General features: G+C 36.7%; 2 protein-coding genes across 2 annotated transcripts; one reads left to right on the forward strand and one right to left on the reverse strand.

Moving 5' to 3' along the window:
- Positions 1 to 73: 73 nt before the first annotated feature.
- LOC123662204 (unc-112-related protein-like) lies at positions 74 to 10,813 on the forward strand. The gene is made up of 4 exons (XM_045597084.1): positions 74 to 173; positions 2,012 to 2,236; positions 2,501 to 2,737; positions 9,673 to 10,813. Exons 1-4 carry the CDS (start codon positions 144 to 146, stop codon positions 9,871 to 9,873), a joined length of 693 nt encoding a protein of 230 aa, XP_045453040.1. The 5' UTR covers positions 74 to 143; the 3' UTR covers positions 9,874 to 10,813.
- Positions 10,814 to 12,149: 1,336 nt separating this feature from the next.
- On the reverse strand, positions 12,150 to 15,010 carry LOC123662198 (kelch-like protein 3). The gene is made up of 4 exons (XM_045597078.1): positions 14,743 to 15,010; positions 13,655 to 14,667; positions 12,794 to 13,140; positions 12,150 to 12,475 (listed from the first exon to the last, which is right to left on the reverse strand). The coding sequence occupies exons 1-4, from the start codon at positions 14,878 to 14,880 to the stop codon at positions 12,240 to 12,242; spliced, it is 1,734 nt and encodes a 577-aa protein (XP_045453034.1). The 5' UTR covers positions 14,881 to 15,010; the 3' UTR covers positions 12,150 to 12,239.
- Positions 15,011 to 16,032: the final 1,022 nt, after the last annotated feature.

Here is a 16,032-nt window from a genome sequence, read left to right on the forward strand (position 1 = left end):
TCATTATCATGATCAAACAAGGGTTTCAATATAAAAACTATTTGATAATATAAGTCGTAATGTTTTCATTTCAGGTAACACCAGACGCCCACCCCGCTTCAGGTAGATATGGCATCAAACTGGAAGTACCCGCAGAGGACACTATGCATGAAATGTGGCTGAAATGCGAGAATGTAAGTTCAATTTGACTTAACAATACACAAAATACAATTAATGCAAGTCCCTTATTTTTTGTGGATCGGAAAATGGTTGGCATTAGGGTCTGGTGGAAACATAGATCAAGTAAAAAGAATAGATAACGCACTTAGAACAAAAAAGTGAAGCCACTTTTTTAAATATGTGTGAGTGAGTGAAGTGTTGACACTTTTTAAAAAAAGTCCCTGAAAATTTTATTAAATGGGATTAAACACAATTAATTTAATATAGGTAAAATGGGTATGCGGAAATAAAAATCTGTTTATAGTTTTAAATATATTTACTCCTTTTTTGCTTCAAATTGTTAAATAAATCTATTGCAGCCATGTTTTGATTTAATGAATTATATAAATCTGTGTCAATGAAAATTGCGTTTTTAAGTAATTGATGATTCCTCTGAAGGGCAAGTTCCTGTTTTAAAGACGTCTAACTCTTTGCTGTAATGATTTAATTTTTTTACATTTTTTTTTTTTTAATAAAGTTCCTGCTTTTTTAACTTTTCTCTTAGTTTATGTTTTCTAGGTGTATCAAAGATTGAATCTTGGTTAAGGACTAATTTAAGACTCATCCGGTAGGTCCTAGAACAAAAAATTCAACATTAAAATACCTAGTAGTAAGTAGTAGTATATACGTGATGGTACTCTGCGAAGTCCACGTTTTGTACCGTACATGTCAGCTTTATCAAAATGGTTTGAACAAACCACACTAGATGAGGATGGCTGTCGTTGTAGTTCATTTCAGCTCAGTCGCACAGCAGCTACCTATTCTATCTATCTCCTATTAAAATATTCGTTGGAAACCTAAAATCATGATATTTAGTAGTAAAATATGAGTAGTTAATTCACAAATTTAAACAGACAAAAACGAGTTAAAAATTCATATTGACTTCAATTTAGGTAAAACATAAAAACACACGATAAAAAAAAACACAATAATGATGTCCACTTTCTACTTAATTATTTTTCTATGATTGCCTACAATTTACTTACCCGCATTTTGGGCTAATGGAAATAAAAATTACTGGTAACACTCCCTCGGTACGTCATTTCGGGGCATAGATGTTATAAGTTCCGAATAACCTCAATATTATTTTGGAATAACAAAAAATATAAAGTTTTGTATGTATTTACGTGTGAGACGATATTTCTTCAGACTTTTTGTTCACTTTGGTATTGTTTTTGCACCATTTAATTACAAAAGAACGGCATTTTATAGGCAAAGTTACTGTACGAGGCCTCGTGAGATACTGATGAAAATGAGCGTAGTTTGATGCATATGTGTGCGTGAGCGCGTGTGTTTACTTGAAGGAGCCGAGTTTTGTGGCTTCACTAACAACAAAGGCCGCGCATTATCTACTTTTTTTTACTTCATCTATGGGTGGAAAACAAATACCTATATGTACGATTTTTATTTTTGTGTTACCCACACATTAGGGATTCTAAACATTTTTTGAATATCATATCAAAAATTGACCGCTCCAGCGGGATTCGAACCCGCGTCTCCGACTTACCGTGTCGGCGCTCTAGCCAATTAAGCTATAGAACGATATACCCGCCAGAGCGAAATTCTTGATATGATGATTTTTTTATTTTCGGTTTAAGCGAAATTTTTGATATGATATTCAAAAAATACCTATATGTTTGAGGTTTGCCATAATCAACTAAAAATACTTTTTTCGCCAAAGAAATATTGTTTATCCAGAAGAGATCAACTAGAGCTAGAAGACTATATATGTACGTCTAACTTAGCTCACATTTTTTGTTTCTTAATTTTACAATAATCAACATACATTAAATTAAAATGTATATTTTCACAGGAAGATCAATACGCAGAATGGGTGGCTGCCTGCCGTCTAGGGTCCAGAGGCCGATCCCTAGCTGATTCGGCCTTTACCACTGAGGCAGCGGCGGTTAAAACTCTCTTAGCGTTACAAAAACCACAACCAGCCGCTGCCTTGAATCAACACAGCCTGCCTCATCTTGATCATTTACAGCCTGAAAACTACCTGGCACCACGCTTCCTTAAGAAGTTGAAGGGCAAGGTGAGAAACAGAAAATTACTTGGCACCGTGATTTAAAAGCAGTTTAATATTTTAGGTATAAAAAACGTGTAACAGCCGTTTCGTATAATAACCTTTTTTAAATAAATGCGCATAAAAATAAAACAAATGGTCTTAATAATGCATTATGTTTTAGAAATTGATGATTGAAAATATTCAAAGGTATTATTAATTAACTCGTTAAATATATCTTAGTTATCACGTTCTTATTTGACGTCAATCTAAGATATCTTATCTATTTTACAGTTCACTCAACGCGTTCTCGAAAGCCACGCCAATGTAAAGGACCTACCGTTGTTGGAGGCAAAATTGCAATACATAAAAACATGGCAGAACCTGCCAGATTACGGTCAAACGTTGTTTGTAGTCCGTTTTATGGGACACCGCAAGGACGAGATCATCAGTATCGCTAACAACCGTATAATGCGACTTGATCCCAACACAGGGGACCATATAAAGACATGGCGTTTCAGTACAATGAAGGTAAATTACTATTTACTACGATATAGATAAAACTAGACAAGTGTAACATGTATTATAGCCTATACTTTGTAACTGCCTTTAAAACAAGGAGGAGGATCTCAATTCGAATGCATTTTTTATGTGTGTTACCTTGTAACATTTTATAGAGTGTGGCGATTTTGATGTATTTTTTTTTTAAATCAAATATAGCGCTTGTCCCTTTTAAAGTACATTGAGATCTCAGGAGTAGTTTTTGAGCTATCTCTGATAATGTAAATTTAACTGACTGTTTTACCGATTAGCTCCGTCATATTACTTGTCAATGTAATTGAAGTCAGTTATCTTCGTTTACGAGCTAACACAATTATAAATAATATATATAATTGCGACATGAGACTGTTTTCTCGACGTTTACTACTTGTATTAAATAATTTATTCTAAATACTCATTTCAATTAAATAATTCAATGGAGCTTGTTCGCTATTAAACTGGGGTCACTAGCGACTTACCGATCTCCGCCGCAACACGTGAGCTGGCTCGGTCCGGGCAGATCAGCGACTCGGCAGTTCACTAATAGTTCCAATTCATATGGCGAACACGACCATAGGGACACACCAGTTCGGATCTCCAGCGAAAGATATATGTTTTAATCCTCGATCGAGTTAAACGGTAGGTAACAGTATCGTATGCGCTTGCGGCAACGGTTCTCTCGGGACTGTCCATGCGCCCTTACTAGAGGGCGCGCAACACGGTGCGTTCGGATACAGTAATATATCGCTAAGCAACCCATTAACAATTAAAGAAAAAATAATAATATGCAATTGAAATTGTCCAATTTATGTTATCCTGTAAATGTACGTAAATACGAAGATCTTGTTCCGGTACGGAACATGCCGCTCACCTTAAAAGCACGTAGTGTCTTTTAAAGAAAAGAGTACAGAGTTAAAGAAAATTCTATGTAATTTAAAACTAAACTTAACTATGAAATATGCAAATTAAAACTAAACCTTACTATTAAATATTGTTTGTAGTTATTTTGACTATTGTAATGGTAGAGGACAAATCTTGACAACAGGACGTTTGAAAAGCGTATTGCCAATTCTTAGTGTTACGACTCGAACAACCTGGTCAGAGCCGGGATGAAGCGCGTGAATGCGTGCGAGCTTCCACTGGAGAGGTGGAAGATTCTCGTCACATACCACAACAACAGTGCCCTCACGGAGAGTGGAGCCGCGGTCTTGGAACCATTTATTAGTCTGTTGGAGTTCGTGAAGATACTCCTTACTCCAACGTTTCCAAAAATGTTGAACCGACTGTTGAATCCAGCGCCAACGAGTTAGGCGATTAGGATTTTCGTCTACCAAGGAGACATCAGGGACCGCCGTCAAGGGTTCTCCTACCAGGAAGTGCGCTGGGGTCAATGGGAGAGGATCCGAAGCATCCGAGCTCAATACGCAAAGAGGTCGTGAATTTAAAATAGCTTCTATCTGACACGTTAGTGTGTGCATCTCATCGTACGTTTGAATTCGTGTCCCTACCACGCGGTAAAGATGATGTTTAAAGCTCTTTACGGAGGCTTCAAACAAGCCGCCGAAATGACTAGCGTAAGGAGGTTGAAAATGCCACGTAAGGCCCTGCTTCAAAGTTTGTTTATTTAAAACATTTAGAACTGGATCGCTACGTAAAAACGCGTATAAATCCTTTAAATAATTATTACAACCGACAAAATTCCTTCCACAATCTGAATAAATGTCTGTACAATAGCCACGCCGAGACGTAAAGCGTCGTAGGGCGGCCAGAAAGGCTTCTGCAGACAACTCGGATACGAGCTCAAGATGTACGGCCTTTACCGCCATACATACAAAAACTGCAACGTAACACTTTATTACTTTAGCATTCCTAACTTTATTAGCGCGAACGTACAAAGGACCCGCAAAATCTACAGACGTCCTTCTGAAGGCACGAGTTGGACGTAGTCTAGATTCAGGGAGCTGTCCCATACGCGGTTGCATACGCACGGGGCGCGCGCGGAAGCACCGTACGCAGCGATGTATGCGCTGGCGCACGATATCGCGACTCGACAAAATCCAATATCGCTGTAAAAGTGAGTAACGCACTAATTGAGATCCCGCGTGTAAATTGACCAGGTGAGCGTCATCGATTATAAGATCCGTTAAGGGATGTCGTTTAGGTAAAATTAATTGATGTTTAGAATTAAATGGTAAAAGAGATTTGTCAATGCGTCCTCCCACGCGTAAATATCCGTCACTATCCAGAAATGGCGTAAGACGTCGTAAGCTCATCGAAACTAATTTATTGTTAGAAATATTTTTTATATCCTCACTAAAAACAGACTGCTGAGTCAAAAGTATAAGGCGATTAAGTGAAAAGTTATATTCAGGGACGGTAATGTAATTTGGAAGCGATTGTTTAATATGTTTCTTTTTACATTTGTTATAAAAACGAAATATGAAAGCAGTTACACACACAAGTTTATTTAACGACGAATATCGTGAAATAAAACTATCCGTATCGCTAAAAGTATACGTCATAGCTGTGTATGAATACCTATCAAGATGTTCTTTATTGTTGCGCTTTTCTTCGCTTGTATTTACGATCGTTTTTTGTATAGGCCAAGAGTCGGAACTTTGTTGGAGCCATGCGGGACCATGGTACCACAAGTCACTCTTAACTAATGCTGCCGGCAATAGACCGCGAGAGGCCGCGTCTGCGGGATTGTCAGCAGACGGAACGTGACGCCAGCAGCTTGCGGGTACGCGGGTCAAGATCTCACTGACGCGGTTAGAAACAAAAGTCTTCCATTCATGCGGAGAAGAACGAAGCCATGCCAATACGACCGAAGAGTCGGACCAAGCTGTAATGTGGCTGGAACGGATCTTGTCTCCGTATACGTGGTTTACCTTTTCAATTAATTTTGACAGCAAAAGCGCAGCCATCAGTTCAAGGCGAGGGATAGTAAGACATACACGCAACGGTGCGACACGAGTTTTTGTCATTATTAAATGTGTCTTACAATCACCGCTCTTGCCTACATGACGTATATAAACACATGCGGCGTAACCGACTTGAGACGCGTCAGCAAAACCATGTATTTGAATAGATTCTAAGTCGTCAGTATTAAAAATAAAACGGGGAAAAGAAATCGATGCTAAAAGCGGTAGCTCTTTAGTAAAATAAGTCCATGAATTTAATATATCAATAGGCGGGGGCTCGTCCCAACCAATGTTCGCTAACCACATCAACTGAATTAAATGCTTAGCAAACAATGTTACCGGCGACAATAACCCGAGAGGGTCGTATATTTTTGCTATTTCAGATAATATAGCACGCTTAGTGCAATCGCGCGAAGTAACATGAACCTTGAAGCTAAATGAGTCTGCTCGGGGGTTCCACTGCAATCCGAGGACATTCACACCTTTATCACCCTCCATCTCTGAAAAAAGAACACTCTCACACCGCTCACCATGAAACTCTGAGGGCTGGACTGCGGCGAGAACCGCTTGCGAGTTGCTATGCCATTTGCGTAGCTCGAACCCAGCCGTTGCGCAAATAGCAATCAGCTCCTGCTGAAGTAGAAGAGCCTGGGCTTCGCTGTCGGCGCCCGTAATGACGTCATCAACAAAGACATTATTTAGTAAAACAGCTGCAGCCAGTTTGAAACGCTCGCCTTCATCGCAAGCTAGTTGTCGGATGGTACGAAGTGCGAGATAGGGAGAACAATTGACGCCGAAGGTGACTGTACGAAGTCTATAGTCACGTAAAGGTTCCTCTGGTGATCGACGCCAGAGAATACGCTGAAAATCTCTATCACTTTCACGTAACAATATATTACGAAACATCTGTTTTATATCTGAACAGAAACCAACACGATAAACACGAAATTTTAAAAGAACGTCAACGATATCTAGGTGAAGTTTAGGTCCAGAGAACAGCACATCATTTAATGAGTACCCACTGGTCGTACGACAGCCGGCATCAAAAACAACTCGGGTGCGTGTTGTCTGGCTTGAGGGCTTAATCACACAATGGTGTGGGATATAGTAACTCGCACCAACTGAAGGCTTATCATCAACGAGCTCCATATGATTGAGGTCAATGTACTCCTGAAGGCAAGCGTGATAGTCAATCTTCAGCTGGGGATTACGTTCTAACCTATATTCCAATTTATGAAAACGTGCTACTGCGATTTGTCTAGATTCGCCGAGGGGCGGGGCGTTGACCTTGAAGGGCAGAGCGACCACGTATCGCCCTGTGAGGTCTCGATTATGCGTTCTTCGAAAAAAGGATTCGCATAATTCCTCATCGGGAGTGTAACTCCGCTTTTCTGGCACTGACTCCAGCTCCCAAAATCTTTGTAAGTTGTCGTTGTCAAACGAGCTATAACAAACTTGGAGTGGAGTCGAAATGTTTGTATTGAAAGTAAGTTTCCCTAACAGTAAATAACCGAACACACTATTCATAGCGATAGGTGTACCCGGTGGACCCGTAATAGTGTTATTTAATAAAATGTGGGATAGTATATCCGCTCCTAATAACATTTCAACCGGTTGGGGTGTATGAAAATGAGGATCAGCCAAGGTAAGTCCCTTTAAGTGAGGCCACTTAGTATAAGGCAAAGACAAATTAGGCATTTTTGACATTAACTTAGGCAAGATTAATGCGTCAACCGGAATAACGGGATGATGTTTATTTTTAGGCGTAATCGCGCACGTAACCATACCCCTGGGCATCAATGGTTCCGTATCTCCTATACCTAATACTGGTATGTGAACATTAGTGCGCGGCAAACCAAGACGTTGTACGCATGCTTCACTTATAAACGAAGCCTGACTTCCACTGTCAACTATACACCGAACGGATGAAATCTTATTATTTCCTAAATATAAATCAATTAAAGCCGTAGATAATAATACCGTAACCATGGAATGCGACGAATGCATTTTTGTTGCGTAATTATTATGTACGCGATCGTCCTGTTTATCCTCCGTAAGAGGAAGCGAAACGGCGCTAGCCGTGGCAGTTTTGTTTACAACTGCTAAAGACTGCGGTGAAATTAAATGAATAAAGCTATGATGTTTCTTTTGACACGTACGACACACAAATTTCGATTTACAATTTTTAACATCGTGTCCGACGTTTAAACAATTGTAACAAATATTTTTGTTTTTAATAAAATTGTACCTATCCTGCGGAGAAAGATTTAAAAACTCTGTACATTTAGATATTAAATGCTGACCGGAGCACTTCAAGCAAGATCGATCCCTATTACTATTGACATAAGGTCCAGTTTGTTCTGTGATTGAAGCGACACCTGCATTGAATGAGTTTCGATGTATCGCGTTTGACTTCCCACCAATCTTCGTACGGTGATTATTTATATGTTGTGGGTAGTTTTTAGTGGACTGTGTATAAGAAGCTATAGCGATTTCGTCAGCTGATATTTCACGTTCTAGAAATTCAATTAAAGTATTAACATCTGGTATGTCGGACGGTCTTGACAATGAACGTTCGTAATTTTTTCTTAAACTTATAGGTATTTTACGCAGTAATATGTTAAGTAATATAAAACTCCATTGGTCTACAGGAAAATCCATGACTTCAAGCGCCCTGATGTTTTCTTGGTAGACATTTAATAAATTACGTACACTATGATATGATCGCTCGGAACATGTTTCAAGGTCAAGTATACGATCTAAATGTTTCGATGCAATAATTCGCCTATTTTCATATCTATATTTTAAAATTTTTAACGCAATAATATAATTATCTCCTGTTATAGGGAGTGATTTAATCAAATTATATGGTTCATTTTCAACCGAAAGTAGTAGGTATCGTAATTTTTCCGTCTCCGTGTAGGCTCTGTTGTCATGGACTAATGAACAAAATAAATCAAAAAACGATTGCCAATCGGTAGGATCACCGTTAAACTCGGGTAAAGGCAAGACGGGTAAATTTCTTTTATGACAAATATCGTCCTGATGAAGTGACCGACGCCGATTGAGATCGTCATTTTTGAAACTATTTACGTACGAAATAATGGCATAATATACATCGTTAAAGTCATTACGTATTTTAATATGCTCGTCTTTATCAAATAGCTTGTGTTTAATGAGCGTTTTCTCAATTTTAGTTTGAATTTTGTTAAATTTTCTTTGATGTGAATTTAAATCACTAGCTCGCGAACGAAATTGTTGATCATTTGTGGTTGCAAGCTGTAAAATGCGTTTAAGCTCGTCGAGAATCAAATCTCTTTCGAAAATATCCTGTTCACATAATATTTCTAACTTTATTCCGTCCGGCATTTTGCGTAACAAATATGGCGGCGAAAGAAAATACGAAAAGAAATACGTTGGTTGAAATATGAGTTCGTAGAACTGCAATTGAATAGGATAACATAAGCTGGACAATAATCCTGGTTCGAAGGAACAAAAATTTATGTTCGCTATTAAACTGGGGTCACTAGCGACTTACCGATCTCCGCCGCAACACGTGAGCTGGCTCGGTCCGGGCAGATCAGCGACTCGGCAGTTCACTAATAGTTCCAATTCATATGGCGAACACGACCATAGGGACACACCAGTTCGGATCTCCAGCGAAAGATATATGTTTTAATCCTCGATCGAGTTAAACGGTAGGTAACAGTATCGTATGCGCTTGCGGCAACGGTTCTCTCGGGACTGTCCATGCGCCCTTACTAGAGGGCGCGCAACACGGTGCGTTCGGATACAGTAATATATCGCTAAGCAACCCATTAACAATTAAAGAAAAAATAATAATATGCAATTGAAATTGTCCAATTTATGTTATCCTGTAAATGTACGTAAATACGAAGATCTTGTTCCGGTACGGAACAGAGCTTTTCAGTTTATTAATCAATTTGTTTTATTAATTTGCTTATTGTTAAATTATAATAATAAAATGTATACTTATTTCAGGCTTGGAATGTAAACTGGGAAATAAAACACATGATGGTACAATTCGAAGAAGGCAACATTATCTTTTCCGTACAATCAGCCGATTGTAAAGTCGTTCACGAGTTTATCGGGGGATACATTTTCCTTTCAATGCGCTCGAAAGACGCGAATCAAACTCTCGACGAAGAATTATTCCACAAATTGACTGGTGGTTGGACGTAAAATTATATAAAATATGATAAAATTTATTTATTAACAGGTAACACCGCCTGCACAGATTAAAAGAACGTTCAGCCTTTTAAACGTGCCTTTGAAAGTTTGACATCCACGTTTAGTATTTTTGAAATGTTTTACCACTATTTAAGTATTTTTTATAAATTAACAGCACAAATACATATTTAAAGTTAAATAACAAGTCTTTAAACCTGAATGAAGGTTGTCCTGAGATGTTTATTAGGGAAGGTATTTTTCTATCGATTTAATAAATAAAATTGTTTTATCTTTCAATAACTTAATCTAAATAGTAGTGCTTCCATTTCTATAATGTACGATTGCCAAATATATTTTGACGCAGATCTAATATAAAGCTTACATTGTCGACATCACTATAATTTACTGTATTGTTTAATGTCAATTAAATTAATTTTAAGGATATGCATTGAAAATGAGCTTTTATATTTTAGACGATAAATATTATTTAAGCTAAACTGCCACTTTTGATAGACACATAGGACCAATAGTGCCATCAAACAGATCATATAAATCTTCAAAGTTCAATACTACAATATGGTGCTTTATGATAAATATATAGAGTATAAAAAGTGGCCTTAATTTTCATAAGAGATTAATACTTGCTTCGCTAATTAAGTTTTATTCACTGTAAATAACATTGAAAATAGGTTAACTCGAGTGTCACGTATTAATTGTCAACCATCGCTTCAAAATATATACCTATGAAATGAAAAGATTTATTTTATTGATTGTTGACGACTAGTCTCATTGAAAACGCATGAAATGCTATCAAATAGAGATAAAGCATATTGAATGAATATTAACAATATTAAATGTTTTACTTGATGTACAAATGTATGTACAAGATTAATAAACGAATAAAATATGTTTGTAAATGAATGTCAAAATAAATGTAAATTAATAACAAAAATGTGTTATTTATTTCTGAGAAAGGAAGAGCCACATATTCATCTGTTTTAAAGATGTCTGAAATTTGTCAGGAGCGAATGGGATACTGTGTCTACGTTCACGGAATAAATCCTTGTGGGGAACATTTCCATATACTCCCTTTGGTTTCCAAAAGATTTTTGGATCTATATAATGGGGCAAGGTGGGGCATTTGCCCCACCCTGACACGAAGCTAATAAATATTTTATAGTCTAAGATTCGAACTAGCTTTATCTGCTTAATGGAAAAAAAAATATATTTTAGTATAACGCTAACGCTTCAGCCTGTAATATCCCACTGCTGGGCATAAGCCTCTTTCCTCATGTAGAGAAAGGATCAGAGCTTAATCCACTACGCTGCTCCAATGCGGGTTGGCGGATATATTCCCTACTATGAGTAACGATCGCTATCAGGTTTAAATGATAACGACTGAGACCGACGGCTTAATGTGCGTTCCGAGGCACGGTGGGGAGACCCAACCAAACATCTGTATGGACAAAACAAATTTTTATCATGTGCAGGGATAGAGCCCGCAACCACCAGCATAACAGCCACAAACCAGTGCTGTGACCGTTGCGCCAATGCGGCGTCGTTTCTACTTTAGCATGTTAAAGCTAAATCACGAAAGCATTGGCTGGGAAATTCCTAGCCAGGCTATATTATATTTAGCAACCACCATTTAAACCAGATTTTTAGAAGACAACCCTATGTCATCATATTCGCAATGCAACTGCGGTCATTTTGATGTAAGATTTATTTATTAAATATATGGTTGAAAGTACCCAAAGTATTAAGTTAGTTATAGTATAAAGTTGAAAGTATCCAAATAATTGAAAATATCTGTCTATACCTAGTTACCTAGTAGTTATACCAGGAAAATAATAGACAACCCAACCTTTAGATTTTCTACAGGCTTCATACTGTCAGTAGGTATTCAATTTATTCTTTAGTCTAATATAAATTAATTTTTCAATTTTGAATTTATAGCCTGTGTGAGTGAGGATATGAGAAAGAAAGGAGTAAGCACTGAAGTGACGAATAATAGAGAGGAATGGAAGAGGAAAACATGTTGTGCCGACCCTACATAAGTGGGATAAGGGCAGGAAGATCATCAGCCTAACCTGGAATTTTCAGTCAGCCCTTTCGCTGAAATAAATATAATATATTTTTCACCCATTAAACAGATGGATGAAGTTAGTTTTTAGTTTGGATCTCCTACTATTAGATTGCATTAAGGAAATTTTAGGTAGATATAGCCAAAGACTATGCAAGCTATTATTGAAATAATGTAGGTAGCGAAAGTAAATAAAAAGTTGCAGTAAAATAAACAGAATATTTAATTTCTGCTACATATATATATAGTTTTTAAACTTCCCCCCCCCCCCCCCTACAATATGGGTATGCCCACGTTACACAAGGTCAATATATCTCGTTAAGTATCGCTTATGATATTGTGAAAGGTCCATACACAACGGCGGTAAGGATAGAACTAATGAACAGGAACCAGCCACGTCATTAACACGCATTGTTGCATTTGTTTTTGTGAATAGCACCTTAGGTGTCTCATCTTTTTCTCCTGTGACTTCCTCTACTGTTAACATTGATTGATCACATAACATCCAAGTAAATACATAAAGTTTATGACCTAAAAAAAAAAAGAATATATTATATCATTTGAATGCCATAAAGCATTCAACAAGGATTTCTTGAACTGGCTATATAAAATAATACTATTATGTATTATTGAAATTTTTTCCAATTCTCACTACTTAATTCTATTCTTAATATTTTTCAAAAATTTTTAAATCAATAATATACAAAAAAAAAGTTATTATCAATCTTATATATCTATTAATTATAAATATTAATATTCGTTTTATACTGCCCAAATTTAAATCTCACTTTATAATACAACAATAGAAAACTTACTTAGGTATTGAGATTTTAAATTTTCATACATTACCTAAATTACAAACAGTTGCTGGTAGATTAGAAAAACATGTTATCACTTCCATCTTCTCGTCAATGTCAGGCCTAAACCTGTATAAATTAGTGAAATAAAATTGTGTGCAATAAATATAATCCTTAAATGACCTAATACAACTCATCTTGATTTCAGCGGAAGCAACTTTTTTCCAACAGTCTGTACTTTCTAAGTCCTCATGGCGATAAATATTTTTTTGTCCTGCGATATAAACTGCTCCTTTATGAGAGCATGTAGCTGGGTTTTGTATTGCATCTGGTAACCTTGCAAGTTTTCTATATGTTCTTTGTTTTAAATCATATGCAATTGCTGTTTCTAGTACTATTCTGTTAACGGAAAAGGCTCAGTTGAATAAACAAAAATTTTACAGTAAACATTGCAAGAATAATAGTGTTACTAGTTTATTGGAACAGTGACCTTGCTTTCTGTTTTGGTGGTAATTGGTTCGATTCCACTCCTATTATGGATTTAATATATTTATATATAAATTATTTATAAGTAAATTAATTACAAAAAAATTAAATCTATATAAATAATTTCGAATGTTGCTAAGCGCATAACTCAAGTATGGCTCGACCTCTCAGCAAATTTATTTTTTGTTATGTTCCTTAACGCCCACGGAAGGGTTAAATACTAAACAATTAAAAAAACATTTTTACTATTAACTTTTGACAGAGTGAAGTCTGTCTGGGCAGCTAGTAATGTTTAAATCAACTGGATGTTTTCTAAAACACAGGCATTAATCTACCTTCGGAACAAATGAACATGTGAACAGATTGATTGTATTTTTATTTAATAAATAAAGTGAATTAATATATGATAGCATTATCATACACTAACCTGAACCCACCTACACCTCCAACCATATAAAGCGTGTCATCGACCACAACAAGGCCTGCATGTCGTCTCTGCGGTAATTGTACACCATGCCTAGTCCACTCTTTTCTCAGTGTATCATATACCTTAACATCCCTCATGAATATCCCTGTGCCTCTACCATGCTCACCACCAACCACAACCAGTTTCGTTAAACCCCATGAAACTACACTCCAACCCCATAAATTTTCCTCTGCAACCTCTAGCCATTTTTCAAAACCTTTATCTTCATTGAAAGTATACATACAGTGTGGTAGTACTTGCTGTTTCGAATCATTAAGAAGCCAAACAGGTACAACAGGTGTGTATTGTAAACATCGTGGTTTACTATTTTTGACTATGTTTAAAGTTTCACTCCAGACCCTCTCCGTGAATTTTTGACATAGCTCAGTCTTCTGTTTCAACAAATTGTTCTCTGTAATACTACAAGCACTAATAGATAAATCATAAAGTAAATCAACAACTTTAGCAGCCAAACTGTTTTCATAATCTTTCATAATGTTTTTTATTTCTTTTAAATCATGTTTTGTAATACTTTTCATGTCTAAACAACCGAGAATAATAAGTAACGCATCAGCTCCAATTTCTTTGTGTGTAATCCAATCGATCCCAAAGGCAAAAACGTCTAATTCTGATTGAGTATCTAAATAAGGATGAGATAAGTACCAAGCTAGTTTGTAAATTGTCGGTATATATTCTGGCTTCATAGATTTAAATGAAAATAGTCCATAAGCTGCACATAACTGTTCTAACTTTAAAAACGAGGAATTTTCCGCAATTGTCATTATTTCTATCCAATTAGATTCATTTGTTTGAATATCTAAAGTGTATTCGATCTGTTTTATTAATTCGGTTATTTGTAAAAAGTTTGCTGCAACTGCTAGACTACCAATTGTTGATAAAGAGTATTCAGAGAGGTCTATCAAACCTATTTTCATGTATTGAAATATAATGTTCATTGTGCTAGGATCTAACATCTGGAATGAAAAAAAAGTAAACATCACCTGTTTATACTATTTTATACATAAATATTATTTTCTAAAATGGCTTACATCGATAATAACTTCTTTTTTTTGGTTTTCAACATAATTTCCGCTAAACATGGCGCGAAAATAATCGCTATGTTCACATAAAACTTCTTTGTTTATTAAAAATATTTCATTACAAATTTGTAAAGAAATTTCTTCCATATTTAGAAAATATATAAAAGGATTTATAGAAATGTTTATCGTATTGAGTCTTAATAGCAATTTTCCAAAGTTTTATTCATTGTCATATCAATCTTATTTTCAAATACGCTACTGTCAAAGTCAAAAACAGGTGATTGAACGTGGTACAAAGGTACGTTCCACTAAAGGCCCGCAACGCTTTCGACCTCGACTGATGAAATTGCCGTTCCACTGACGTAAAAAACGCCGCGAGCATTGTAGGCGAATTTTATAAGTGGAACGCAGACTTGAGCGGTATCAGCTGTGTGCTCGCAATATGGCGGCATGGTGAAAAATGCAGCTGTGAGGGTTGTGAGTAAAGATTTCGCATGGATTATAATAAAACTTAGTTAAACATGGATTCCTGGGAATTTATCGTTACGTTTTTGCCGAATCGAATGAGAGATATCATTCACAATTTGACACGGACAGTTGTTTTTTTTTAAATACCCACCTCGTTTTGATGAAAGTCAATTCTGACCTACGTTAATTTTGTGGGTGAAGTAGGCGCAATGTGGTCACAAATAGTAACGTCATATATGACGTCGAGTGAGCCTTAGGTGGTACGATAGAAAAGGCATTGTGGTCGTTGTGGTCGCTAAGTGGAACACACCCAAAATATAGTAACAAGCAAATAATATAGTTCTTATAATATTAATTTAAATTGTAGTGCAAAGATGTGGCATACATAAATAGTGAAAGAATAAACATTTTTCCAATTTTTAAATTTAATTTTTATTTGTACCTATCAAATTTGTTTACCTTTATCATCACCTAACAATAACAAGTGCAATAACCGTACCCTAGGGATTCATCATCATCATCATCATCATCATCATCATTACAGCCTATACAGTCCACTGCTGGACATAGGCCTTCACAAGTTTACGCCAAAAATAACGTGAACTCATATGTTTTGCTCATAGTCACCACGCTGGGTAGGCGGGTTGGTGACCGCAGGGCTGGCTTTGTCGCACCGAAGACGCTGCTGCCCGTCTTCGGCCTGTGTATTTCAAAGCCAGCAGTTGGATGGTTATCCCGTCACCGGTCGACTTTTTAAGTTCCAAGGTGGTAGCGGAACTGTGTTATCCCTTAGTCGCCTCTTACGACACCCACGGGAAGAGAGGGGGTGGC

The sequence above is a fragment of the Melitaea cinxia genome, chromosome 18 (genome assembly GCF_905220565.1).
Source record: "Melitaea cinxia chromosome 18, ilMelCinx1.1, whole genome shotgun sequence".
NCBI classification, from domain to species: domain Eukaryota; kingdom Metazoa; phylum Arthropoda; class Insecta; order Lepidoptera; family Nymphalidae; genus Melitaea; species Melitaea cinxia.

Bases quoted from the DNA above. Each gene is read 5' to 3' on its own strand.
- LOC123662204 (XM_045597084.1), top strand. From the start codon at position 144: ATGCATGAAATGTGGCTGAAATGCGAGAAT. The intron at 174-2,011 runs GTAAGTTCAATT...ATATTTTCACAG, and splicing joins TGTGGCTGAAATGCGAGAAT to GAAGATCAATACGCAGAATG. The intron at 2,237-2,500 runs GTGAGAAACAGA...TCTATTTTACAG, and splicing joins TTAAGAAGTTGAAGGGCAAG to TTCACTCAACGCGTTCTCGA.
- LOC123662198 (XM_045597078.1), bottom strand. From the start codon at position 14,880: ATGGAAGAAATTTCTTTACAAATTTGTAATGAAATATTTTTAATAAAC. The intron at 13,141-13,654 runs GTTAGTGTATGA...TTCCGTTAACAG, and splicing joins GGAGGTGTAGGTGGGTTCAG to AATAGTACTAGAAACAGCAA. The intron at 12,476-12,793 runs GTAATGTATGAA...TTTTTTTTTTAG, and splicing joins AGCAACTGTTTGTAATTTAG to GTCATAAACTTTATGTATTT.